General features: G+C 33.5%; 1 protein-coding gene across 1 annotated transcript in view; it reads right to left on the bottom strand.

Moving 5' to 3' along the window:
• LOC149673620 (uncharacterized) overlaps nucleotides 1–4,000 on the bottom strand; it is a 44,325-nt gene extending 40,325 nt beyond the window's left edge. Inside the window, exon 1 of the mRNA XM_089839256.1 lies at nucleotides 3,541–4,000. Coding sequence (XP_089695382.1) covers nucleotides 3,541–3,697 — 157 coding nt within the window. The 5' untranslated portion in view covers nucleotides 3,698–4,000. The remainder of the gene's footprint in view (nucleotides 1–3,540) is intronic.
• Between the last annotated feature and the right edge of the window lie 9,995 nt (nucleotides 4,001–13,995).

Genomic DNA, 13,995 nt, shown 5'->3' with positions numbered 1-13,995 from the left:
GAATTTTGAGGGGAATTTCACGGAATCTCATGAAATTTGAGGGGAATTTCACGGAATCTCGTGAATTTTGAGGCGAATTTTACTAAATCTTATGCATTTTGAGGCGAATTTCACGAAATCTCATGAAATTTGAGGCGAATTTCACTAAATCTCGTGAATTTTGAGGGGAATTTCACGGAATATCATGAAATTTGAGGGGGATTTCACGGAATCTCGTGAATTTTGAGGGGAATTTCACGGAATATCATGAAATTTGAGGGGGATTTCACGGAATCTCGTGAATTTTGAGGGGAATTTCACGGAATCTCGTGAATTTTGAGGAGAATTTTACTAAATATCATGCATTTTGAGGCAAATTTCACGGAATCTCGTGAATTTTGAGGCGAATTTCACGAAATCTCATGAAATTTGAGGGGAATTTCACGGAATCTCGTGAATTTCGAGGCGAATTTCACTAAATCTCGTGAATTTTGAGGCGAATTTCACTAAATCTCGTGAAATTTAAGGTGAATTTCACGGAATCTCATTAATTTGAGGCGAATTTCACGAAATTTGAGGCGAATCTCGTTAAAATAAGGCAACGTAAAATTAAAAATTAAAGTAAATCCTTAATTAATCAGCTCTATTTACGTAAATCCAGAAAATATATAAAAGAACACGATTTAAAATAAATTTTCGAGAGATAGTGAGTGAGTAACCCCTCGGGGAGTAGTCTCGGAAGAAGGGCTTCTCATCCCATATCGACGCCAGTTATTCTAGAGAGGGCACACCCTCCGGTGTCAAGGGGTCATCCCACTATTTCACCGTTCCCATTATTCCAAAAACGTAATTCGTTCAAAGGAATTTATTTCTTTTCCGCGCCCAAAAAATTCCGAATTTCTAATCGAATTGATTTTATTTATTTTTGTTGTAAGTATCTACAATGTACCTTGTTTATCTTTCTTGGACAAAAAAAAAATACCGTTAAATTGGCAAAATCATGAACGGATAATCAGATATTGTGTAGACATGGTTCATACAACTTTTGGAAAACAAATTTCCCTGAGATTTCCAGGTTTTCTCTCCATATATTTCCCTGAGTTTTCCAGGTTTTCTCCCCATATATTTCCCTGAGTTTTCCAGGTTTTTACCCGCGTATTAGGTATCCTATGGAGCAAAAGCAAACGAAGTAGGAGGGGGGGCAAATAGGACTATTACATAATCAAAGAACATCCCCGTATCTCTAATATAACCAGAATTATGAGCCTCCAAAGTTTAGTGTAATGTTAATCCTATGAAGGGGGGTATGTTTATGAACATTTTGCTTAATTACTCGTCCCCGGTTTGACGCAAATTTCCCTGAGGTTTTCGTCAAATATTTATTTCCCTGATTTTTCCAGATTTTCCCGGTTTTCCAGGTTTGTATTAACCCTGGTAGAGAAAAATTAAGTTTCTTAATCTTAAATCCTTCAATTTATTTGTTGGAAACTCAAAAAAAAAATTAAAACACAAATAAATCAACTCACTAAGGCTTAGCTCATAAATATTCCAAATTAACTTAATGATTAAACGATGCCTTGGGACTTAGTCACGCCGTAGGAATCCCGTTTTATCTTCCCTTCCCTCCTCCTTTGCTCGCGGTTGACCCTCACCAAAAAAACACACAACCCCTTCTTTTAATGGCAAATTCCAACATGATTCTCTCTAAGCAATGATTGGAATTAACGGACCAAATTGAAATGGGAAAGAAGCAGGCTAGCAGCCGATGGGGAGAAAGAGAAAAAGAGAGAAAGAGAGAAGTCGATTGACCACATTCCGCTAATGACAGACTTTTCTTAAAATAAAGTTGCCAATTCAACTAAAACAAAAAACGACAATGACCCCTGATAGCAGATATAGCTTCCTTTATTAAAACTTAATCCCCCCAATTATTTTTAATTTTTAATACGATGGCTAGCCTAAAAGCGCTATGATGAAGGGAATTTAGTACATTAAAATTATTGTAATCTGGATTTATTTCAACGGTTGGGGTCGAGGGGGTGAAATCACGTGAAATTTTGAGGCGAATTTCAAGGAATTTATTTTTTATTGTCAGTCCCAGGAAAATTGAGGAGAATTTTCAAGGAATACGTTGCCATAATAAAACCTCCGAATCGAAATTAACTTAATTAAATCTAATTCTATAAAATTATTGTAATCTGGATTTATTTCACGGTGGGGGTAGGAGGGGGTGAAATCACGTGAAATTTTGAGGCGAATTTCAAGGAATTTATTTTTTATTGTCAGTTCCACGAAAATTCACGAGAATTTTCAAGGAATCCGGGGCCATAATAAAACCTCTGAACCGAAATTAACTTAATTAAATCTAATTCTATAAAATTAGTGTAATCTGGATTTATTTCACGGTTGGGGGGGTGAAATCACGTGAAAATTTACGAGAATTTTCAAGGAATCCGGGGCCATAATAAAACCTCCGATTCGAAATTAACTTAATTAAATCTAATTCTATAAAAGTATTGTAATCTGGATTTATTTCACGAACCGAAATTAACTTAATTAAATTAAATATAATTCTTTAAAAGTGTTTTCCCAACCTTCACATTAATATTAATATTATTATAATTATTAAGCAAAGTAAGACCACAATTTAGGTAAAAATAACATCATCCCCGTTGGTTGAATAAACTAAAGCTAATTTTAAAGAAAACGATAACTTTGGGAATTTCTTTAAAATTATTCATTAGGGAGGCTAATTAATATTTCATTATCCTTCCAGGACAGTAGAGAGAGAAAGAATTATTCACACAGAATATTTGACCGGGGGCCATTTCCCCTAAATTTCAATCTACAGCCCGTCCCCTCTATAGTTTGGGGGTGCTTATCCATCCGTGATCTAGAAAATCTCCAAAGGGGGGGACCGGTTGTTATAAAGTAGCCCCCTGAACCGAGCCGAAGAATTTTGCTCTATTTTCGCCTAAAGTTTAGTTCCTTCAACTTTTAATCTATTCGCTTCATTAATTCACGTTATATAATTAATTAATTGATTCAATTTATAAATGAATATTCATTTCCACGTAGGAAATTTACAGTATTTTAAACGCTTAAAACCTCCACGTGATTTATTAATTCATATATTGACAATCACGTGACAAAAATTCAGTATATCAAACTAAATATATTCAACATCCCTAGTTAAAATTGTAATATTTACTAATACTATAAATTCATAAGATATGTTCCATCATAAGTTTGTCACTGGTTACAAACTGGAGCTTGTCATGAAGTGAGTGACGTAGGTCATAGATTCGGGGTAAAGCGAAGACGCCTGGTGAGGCGCTGTCAAATTGGGACTTAGTACAGACTAATTAACCACCGAGTGTAGGACTTCAATTCTCGCTTGTCGTTCTGCTAGAACTAGCTCGAGCTGTAAGTCTCTAGCATTACGAAGTTTAGGTAGTGTTATACTTATGGTAGGAACATATCTTATAAGCTTATGCTAATATTAATAACAAAACTACCCTATATAAACAAAATAATAATAATAATAATATTAAAACTGACCATCCGAAGGTGGTCTCCTGGTTGAATCCCCCAGTGTTTGGGTCCAATTAATTCTTAAATCCCATGAGGTCCAATAAGTACTGGAGAGAGTGGTCAACTGTCCAGCGAACAACGCGGCTTCTATAGAAGCCAATAACAAAGTGACCGGTCGTCTCATCGTCTCAAAATATTGTTCCAAAACAAAACCAAACAATCAAATGCTTTTGAAGACAAGCAACGAGAACCAAGATTCTGGTCGCCTTATACCACTTGGGTACCTTGACCCCTGAGGGCTAAACTAGGCGCTTTTGACAAAGAAATACGCGATAAAAATTCGGACAGGAAGGTAAGTTAAAATATATATTGGTAGAGAAGTAAAACGCGCGGGTCTTTGGCGCGAGCGTTTGGTTCGTGATGCGTGTACTGCTCGAATGAACAAGACTACAAGAATGAGTGTGGTGGAGATCAGGACCAGTGGGGTAAGAAGCAGACGAAGGCTTTTTAGGGGGATTTTACTTTTTAAAAATATTTTGGCACTCTCCTTGGCTCTGGCTGTGGTTATACACTACGCTCAACACTAAAAACCTTGCGTTGCCCCCCTTCCTTCCGAGCAACCAACTTCAATTCAACTTCCCTCTTCAACAAAAGTGATTTTGGGAGGCAAAGAAAGTTTAAACACACTCCCAAAAGATTTAAGATTTTCATTCTGTTTTTTTTTTCTATCTACACACATTCTCTTAATTTGAATCCCAGACATTTCTTCTAAATAAATTATTTTAGGAATTTTTACAAGGTCATAATAATTTGGTTTGTGTTAACATAAGTTCATAAGATACGTTCATTCCATAAGTCTGTCACTGGTAACTTAGAAACTGGAACTTGTCATGAAGTTAGTGAGGTAGGTTTTAGATTCGAGGTAAAGTGACGCCTAGTGAGGCGCTGCTGTCTAATTAGGGCTTAGTACAGACTAAATAGGACCTAGATGGACTGCAAAATTAAATACCGAGTGTGGTCAGTTCTCGCTTGTCGTTCTCGAACTAGTTTATTTGTTAAGACAATCTCACCCTTCAACAATGTTATGTTTTAAAATTATTTTAAATTAGGTTAAATCCGTAAACATATATTTTTAAAAAAAATTGTTTTTGGCCAAGTCACAATGAACCTCGTGAAATTTCACGGGGTATAAATCATGTGAAATATAAAATAAGGCTTAGTTAATTGAAAAATAATAAATCAGTACTTGAATCACTCTAGTCGTAATCACCTAATTAAAAATAAATAAAAATTAGATCATATTTAAATGGTTAAATCCGTAAACATTTATTTTTAAAATTGTTTTTGACCAAGTCAAAATGAACCTCGTGAAATTTGACTCTAATTTCACGGGGTATAAATCTCGTGAAATATAAAATGATCGGGCTTGAAAAATAATAAATCAGTACTTGAATCACTCTAGTCGTAATCACCTAATTAAAAATAAATAAAAATTAGATCATATTTAAATCCAAAATTGAAAACAACAATCTGACGTACACGATAATTGACACGTGACTTCCCTATACCGTAGTTAATTAGTATTTAAATATTTGGAAGGAAAGAAGAAAAAAAGTTGAATGAAAGGAAATGGGGGGAGGGGTTTAAGCGAGCAAGTAGTCCTTCAAAAAATAAACGAAACTAATTAGCGGTTAAACTCCACATCTTAACTGCATTCTGACCAAGATTTAACGTTGACGTAATAACCAATCTTAATTGACAGTACGAAAAAGGGGGATACCAGGGTTTCCTACGCTTTAATAACGGTAACAGGTTAAGTTGACTAAATTATAGGAAAAACTAGTCTTTACGAATTTTATTCGTAACCGCCAATTAAAAGGCGCTTGCGTCAATTATTAGTGTAAAAACCATAAAACCCCGCGCGTAATTAAAAACAGGTATCGGCATTTTCCCCGGTAAATTTCTCACAAATTTCTTTATCAAAACAATATTAATATTTCCGCGCGCCAAGTTGCGTTAGTTTTAATTAGTGATATGGCAAATTAAAGCAAAAGTTCAGGTAACATAACATTATACCTTAAAAGAAGGGCCTTATTCTAAATATAAAAGGAATTAAACATTAATTAATATTATTAAACTTTTCCTTTAAATTGAACGAGATAACCGCGTATTAATCAGATCATGAAACCGATATTGATCGATACAACGATCGATTATCAAGCGATTAATCGATAAAATCGCAATACTGATCACTGAAACAATCTTTAAGATCGCAATAAGTTTTAAATTAAGTTTAAGACTTATAAATCTTATATATATTAAAAATAAAAAAATAAAGAAATTCAGAAAACAATTTTAAACCGAATAATTATTTATCGTTTAACCTATGCCTGAAGTTTGAAAATTTCAACTATAATATTTCGAGCAATTATAATAAGTGTAATTAAAAATTGGTAATAATCACCCTCCCTGGGGGAGGGAGAGAGAGAAAGACGGTGGGGGAGGGGAGGGGCTTAGTTAAAGGTGTCGCATGTCAAGCTATACTCCATCCCATAAAATAAAAAATATAACGTCTCAATTCGACAATTAAAAAATCATTAAATATCTAATTTCGTATTACCGTAACTAATTACCTATATTTAAAATTAATCTAAATTCTAACGAAAAAAATTAAATTAAGATTAAGTTGTTTTGTTCGCAAGCTTCACAATAACGAATTTACATACGGACAGAGATTTAATTATACCCTTGTAGTTTTGTAAATATAAAACCACCGCCATAAACGAACACAATAAAAAACGTTTTAATTCATCCAAGAAGTGATATCTAGTTTATTAGGGAGACGGTATAAATTCGCCACGTTTCCAGCTCTATCTCCGGTTCAAACGTAGGTGCGGAGTTAATCCCCGCCTCTAAATTACAACCAGCATCTCATTGGTTCTTGAAAACTCACGTCAGCGCGGTGACGCGAATGACGAAAATTACAGTCATATTTTCCGACTGAGGAGAGTGTAGCGAAATAGCCCGGCCTCCTTTTACGTCCCCCCTTGTATTTTGAAAGGGGGACTGGGACTATGGCGCGCGCCAATACTTAGGCATCTTATATCTTCTCCCTAATAAACTAGATATCACTTCTTGATACAGCCTTGTAGTTTTGTAAATATAAAAAGAACACAATATAAAAAACCTTTTTCATTTTTTTTTTCTTTTTCTTTTATAAAAGAGCAATTTGAAACTCAGACATGCGCGTTACGAATACAAAGGGCTTTCTTAATGAAAGTTTTATCGCCTCAAGTTCTTCTAATAATAATAATAGTGATTAGAGGGTTCCAATCTTTAACATAATACGCTCGTTAAAATGGGCCAAAAGAGAAATTTTTTCTATTCAAGTTAAAATCGTTAATGTATTATAGTTAAAGCCGTGGTACAAGTTTGTCTCGTTAAATTTCAACAGTGTATTCATTAAAGTAATTAAAGTGAACGTGTATAAAGTGTTTTTCTCTATAGCTTTTTCGTCGCTTCCATTTTAGAAGTTAAACATGAATTTATTCATATCTCCGGAATTAATAACTATAGAGTCCTTTTTCAAATTGGAGTCTGGTGCTCGACCACCTTGTTATTATAGGAAGGAATAGAACTTTTGGAAAACAAATTTTCCTGAGATTTCCAGGTTTTTCACCATATACTTCCCTGAATTTTCCAGGTTTTTCCCGTATATGGAGTATCCTATGGAGCAAATGTTAACGAAGGAGGGGGGGGGCAAATAGGACTATTACATAATCAAAGGGCATTGGTATCACTAGTAGAACCAGAGTTTTGAGCCTCCAAAGTATAGTGTAATGTTAATCCTATGGAGGGAATGTTCACGAACATTTTGCTTAATTACTCGGCCCCTTTTTGACGCATATTTCCCTGATTTCCCTGGATTTTACTAAAAATTCGAAATTTCCCCGAGTTTTCACTGAGGTTTTTGTCAACTATTTATTTCCCTGAGTTTTTTGTCAACTATTTATTTCCCTGATTTTTCCAGGTTTTCCGTGGTTTCCAGGTTTGTATGAACCCTGGGGTAACTAAACAACAACACAGACGTTAGATATGGGTGGATTCAAACTAAAGGACTTTGGTGCAGGACTGGTAACTTTGAAGTCCTCTCTAGACTAAAATCCTTTGTTTTCAACATACCCAATTATTTAGAAAAAAAACAAGTTGTCCCGTGAAGATACGCTACTTATAGGGGAAGATTTTATCCAGCCTCTTTATACTCCCTTTAAAAGATTCCGGAACTTAAAAAAAAAAAAAAAGAAATTTTAAATTTTTCCGGGGATCATAATTCGACTTAGAAAAAAATAACAAAATATGCAGATTTATTTAAAGTGATAGCGTCCTGCGAGTTTCTAATAGCGAAATACACTGCTAAAGTTCCAAGTATTAGCAGAAGGGAATAAGAGAGAAGGGACACACTTTATATCTCCATAATGCTTTACACTCGTAACAACAGTCTCACTAACCTCAAATCAACTACCCTTCACTGATTGGCTATCTAACTTCTGCCTTAGCTGTACGTCACATAAGAAGGTGACGTCTCGGTTGACGAATAAAAAGTAGTTTTGTTAACAACTTTACATTGAAGGAGATAAATATGGCCGGATTTCATGTTGATAAACGAAATCAAGCTGCGCAATTAATTTAGATACACGGGTATTGAAAACATACCAAAATCAGATAATTTGAAGGTAATAAATAGATGAAAACTAATTATTCTGAATTAATATTAAAAAATACAAATTAGTTTCAATAAAATACATACTTGAGGTTATAATTACACAAGAACGAAACATCGACAGCCCTAAGCCTTTGGAGAATGAAAATCTAGCAGACAAATGGGCCGATACCGCTGAGAACTTATATAACTATTTTTGCAGTAAATTGGTTAAAAGCTGTGTACTTGCGCAAAGTTTTTGCGGTTTTCTCGAGGTTGGTCGGACTCTCGTTACCAAAGCAGGCTCTAATGTCTCCCTTCTCCCTTATTCCCTTCTGGTATTAGTAATTTAATCCAAAAAGTCTGTGACCCTCACTTTAAATTTAAATATATTCCAAACATAAAGAACTAACATCCTATGGCTTTATTTATGCCTTTGCTGGAGGACGAGGGGTAAAACACTACATCTCGAATATTGAAAACTTTAAAACTTTAATTTTGAGGGGTGAATCCAATGTGAAATCTTGTGAAATTTTTCACAGTATATTTTTAACATAATTTCACAGAATATTTTGTTATATCTCAGGTGAAATAATATTTATTTAATGCAAATAAATAATAGAATCACGCAGGGGAAATCATTTAGGAACCACCCCTAATTAAAATTAGTAACTAACGAGATAGTCTAGAACTCTAGAATAATCTCAGCAGAGTGATTAACCCCACGATGATGGGAAAAGAAATGTAAATGTAAATTCTGATTAATGTCGCTTATGATCTCTATATTTTATTATTCAAAAACCTTTTTGATATCTTTACGAATAAAAATAAGGCTTCTATTTTTCAAACGATTCCTTTAAACTTATTCCAAAATCTACGTCTCCTATTTATTTCAAATAAAAAAAATAATCAGATTTATTTCTTTGAAATCTTTTGAATCTGGAGACTTTCTTTATCCCTTCATAATATACATTCCCTGTGATCTTTAATAAATATAAACATTATATTTACATGATCTGATTTCATTTATAGAAGAAAACAGGGTTGCCACAAATATTTCAAAATTCCCTGACTATTTTTTAGAAAAAGGTTTTCTCCCTGAGCGTCTAGAGTTATTTTCCCTGACCAATTTTAATCTTTGTACGTAGAAAAGTCAGAAATAATATTGAGGGATTAAAATATTTCACTAAAACCAGGAATACTAAGATTTCTGCCACTTTACGAATGACCCCTTAAATTTAATTAAGAAACTGATTTAGACAATTGAATTATTTCTATTTTAATTAAGGGGGTCATAACTAAAACACTCCATCAAATCATAACTCGAAAACAGATGCCTTTGTGACAAAATGTCATAGATAGAAGTCACATTTTCGACTCGAAATCGATTTCCCAATGAACATCACCCTTAATTTGTGCATGCAGACTTATCAGAGACACCCTGTATAGGAGAATTACCCAACCAATATTAAATTCTACGAAATCCTTTTAAATTTAATAAATATTACTACCCCTATATTATAAAGGTCTATTTTTCTTGATTGACATGCTTGACCTTTGACCTTCAAATCGGGTTAAATTACGCGACTTCTTAATTTAATTTGAGCCAAAAAAAAATTCTTAAAATATTTATTTGAGAGATGGAAATATAATTGGTTTTTCAATTTAAAATCCAAGAGTTAAGAAAATTTTCTCACTTATTAAAAAAAAAATCGATAATTGAAAAATCTGCGCGAAGTCTTTTAAATGTTAATCAAAATCAATACAAAATCAATTTGTTTTTCTTCTTTCTTTTTGAACTACATTTCATCTGTAGAACCAAATCATAAAAAATGGGAAATGGAATTTCTTCCCAAATATCTAAATGCAAATTTTTTATGGAAAAAAAAAAAAATTCAACCCTTTTTTATATAAATAAAATAAGAAATTTCTTCGACATTCTTAATCCTTTACCCAAGAAGAAAAAAATTCCCATTTCTCCCTTGTAATAATTTTAGATTTTCTTCGATAAAATGTGCCATAAGAAAAAAAAGTGCACGAGCTGAGATTTTGATTAAAAGTATTCCTAGAGCTTCTTCCGTTTTCCGAATATGAAATAATTAAGTGGAAACGAGGAAACAAATATAAATTTAACCATTATTCCTTCCTTTCACTCTATTAGCTCAGCGAATCGTTAAATGAACAAACTAAAGTCGATAAAGAAAATTCTAGACCTAGATAAACCTAATATTATTTCAAAAAATTTAAATACTCTTTAATTCAAGTCACATTTTTGCATCGGAATTTTTATGGGAACAAGCGGGTCAAGGGTTATTTTTCAGGTAGAAACCTATTTCTATTATTAACGTAAGAGTCAATGGAGGGATTTTTGACCAGTGGGCAAGTTGCTCGATTTCGAGCCTATTTTCAAAAGATCAATTCATTGTCGGAGTTCGAAAGAAATCGATTCTCAAAAAGGGAATATAAGTCAGCCAACTTCTTCCAGTGTCATGTTTTAAAACCAAATTGTAGCAATTCTATGGAGAATTCCTTCAAATTTAGTATATTTTGGCGCTAAAGTGGGCGGATTTCAAAATAGACCGTGTATTTATAGTAGAAAAGCGGTTTATCTATTTTATAAAATCTGAATAGGTACAAAATAGACTAAAATATTCGCTGCCTAATATTTTTAGGCCTATTCTAAAATTTGTCTGTCTCTGTTGTAGATTGCAAAGCTAAGGAATTATTTAAAAATTACCTTATTATTAGTGTTGAAGAGGCAATTGATTATCTCCGATCAGCAGGTTCGACATTGTTATTTGTGTTCACTCGGATGATGACCTTCGATGACCTGTAATTGCGCTTTGGCCTAGAGGAAAGGGACTATGGGACGCTGTAGCTAATGACCTTTGACCTGTATGAGCAAAATAAGCAATATTGCGCTTTGGCCTAGAGGAAAGGGACTATGGGACGCTGCAGCTAATGACCTTTGACCTGTATGAGCTAAATACGCAATATTGCGATTTGGCCTAGAGGAAAGGGACTATGAGACGCTGCACCTGTGACCTGTATGAGCTAAGCAAGCAATATTGCGCATTGACCTATGGCAACTTCGCAGCAGCGCTCGCAAACTTTAAAAATATTAAATGTACTCACATTTCCTCACATCGCGAAGTTCACCAAAGTTCACTGAATAAACACGTCACAAAGTTCACCATAGTTCAAGGTATAAAGACGTCACAAAGTTCACCATAGTTCAAGGTATAAACACGTCACAAAGTTCACCAAAGTTCACTGAATAAACACATTTCAAAGTTGGCGGAGAGAACACGTCGTTAAGTTCACCAAATAAAAATAGACGTTCACAAAGTTCACGTATAATATGAGTCACAGATGATGAACAAAATTCAAAAGCGAAGAAATCCCACGATGACGTCATCCAATAAAATCCTAAATTTAAAAAAAAATCAGTAATTGTAATTACAATCTAAAATGCAAACAACAAACTATATCAAATTCAAAATAAAAATAAATAAAATAAAATAATGATGCTTGTTCTAAGGCTACTACTTGTTTGACATTTTCACAAGGCACGTCTAGGGGGCGCTCCTGTCTATTATATTTCAAACTAAGGTAGCCCTGGTCTCCGCTTACCAACCAAAAAAAAATGTTCTGGTACTTGGCGCGGTTTAAAGTTGCCGGACAATTTTTGCCCCAATAATAAAAAGAAGAAAAAATAAAAATCTGCTTGTCAAACCTTTTATAAATGGCCCAAGAGGAACCAAACAAAATAAACCCCCAAAAGTAAAAAAAAAAACCTTACAAAAAGATGAACTTAATTGCGAATACCCAAACTGTCCTGTTGAAAATTTTACAATTGTTCATTCTAGTGTACTTAAAGGGGCTAGAGAAATTAACCCCCCTCTCGTTTCTTCACTTTAACCGCTCTTTAGCGTTGCCAGTAATTTGTTAATAGAACATGTAAGCCTCTCAGATTTGGAAGTGAATTAGAACTGAATTGAACAGAATTCTACAAGCTTTTCAGTCTGCTGTAGTCAAGATAGCGGCAAGAAGTGATATCTAGTTTATTAGGGAGAAGATTTAAGATGCCTAAGTATTCAAGCGCCATAGTCCCAGTCCCCCTTTCAAAATACAAGGGGGGGGGGACGTAAAAGGAGGCCGGGCTATTTCGCTGCCTCTCCTCAGTCGGAAAATATGACTGTAATTTTCGTCATTCGCGTCGCCGCGCTGACGTGAGTTTTCAAGAACCAATGAGATGATGCTGGTTGTAATTTAGAGGCGGCAGAGATTAACTCCAGACAGGCTACGTTTGGACTGGAGATAAAGCTAGAAATGTGGATGAATGAATTTATACTTTCTCCCTAATAAACTAGACATCACTTCTTGATAGCGGTTGAATTGCATTCACAACACTTTTTAGTACCAATAATACTTCTAAAAATAGGAAATGAACCCTCCAAAAATTTACGATTAGTAAATGAACTCAGTTACTAAAAATTTCGAAACTGTTTTGGCCCACCTCTCAATTTCTAATAGAAATTGGAATTTTATGGGAAGGAGTATTTTAAGAGCAACTTTTTATCGTTTTATTTAACGAGCAAGAGGCTTAGGTAGTAAGTACCTTACCATTATTTTTTTTTCATTGTTGAGAACCTTAACCCTTTGGGACTACGTAGAACTTAAGAATCATCTAGCTCGTAAAATAATAAAATAAAAAAAGGTAGAAAGAAACATTCTATAAAACTAAATTTTCTGGCGGTCAAATGACGTCACTTGGTCTACCTTTCGAGAACGCTTCAAGTTTGAAAAAAAAAAAAAAATATGAGTGGGCGAAATAATCCCTTAACCAGATTTCGTAGGCAGATAGGAACTTTCAATTCAATTACTGACCCCCAAAAAAAGATCTTACAAGGTTATTTCTACCCTGAGTCCTGACCATACGCGCATATTTTTTTATTTATATATAAAATATACCAAATCCACATTTTCCTTGATGGAAGCGGCACCCAATTTTCCGGCCAATTCCATCCTTAGAGAATTATATAGTAAAAATTTCTGGCAAAATATATTTTCATATAATCTACTTAGTAACAGGGTTCATATAACTTTTGGGTAAACCGATATCCCTGACGTTTACATGGTTTTTTTTTTCATATATTTAACTAATATTTCCAAATGTAGGTCACCTAGTAACTTCAGGAGGGGGTTTTTTTTGGAGTAGCAACTACGGTACTTCTTGTTTGGTTGGAGCAACCCCCCTTCATGACAAACTTACTCAACTCTCACAAATTTCTCTGATTTCCCTCAACTTTACTAAAAATTAAAAATTTACTGAATTTCACTAAAAATTACAAATTTCCCTGAATTTTACTAAAAATTATAAACTTCACTGAATTTTACTAAATGTTATAAATCTAATTGAATTTTACTAAAAATTGTAAATCTAATTGAATTTTACTAAAAATTTTAAATCTAATTGAATTTTACTAAAAATTTTAAATCTAATTGAATTTTACTAAATATTTTAAATCTAATTGAATTTTACTACAAATTTTAAATCTAATTGAATTTTACTAAAATTATGCATTTCAATGAATTTTACTACAAATTATAAATTTGCCTGAATTTTATTAAAAATTATAAATTTGCCTGAATTTTACTAAAAATTATAAATTTGCCTGAATTTTACTAAAAATTATAAATTTGCCTGAATTTCACTAAAAATTATAAATTTGCCTGAATTTTACTAAAAATTATAAATTAGCCTGAATTTTACTAAAAAT

Source organism: Phalangium opilio, unplaced genomic scaffold, assembly GCF_054372755.1.
Source record: "Phalangium opilio isolate 3A_F unplaced genomic scaffold, DU_Popi_V2 ptg000048l_1, whole genome shotgun sequence".
NCBI lineage: Eukaryota > Metazoa > Arthropoda > Arachnida > Opiliones > Phalangiidae > Phalangium > Phalangium opilio.
The sequence above is the reverse complement of the archived record's forward strand: the minus strand, read 5'-3'. Positions and strand labels throughout refer to the sequence as shown.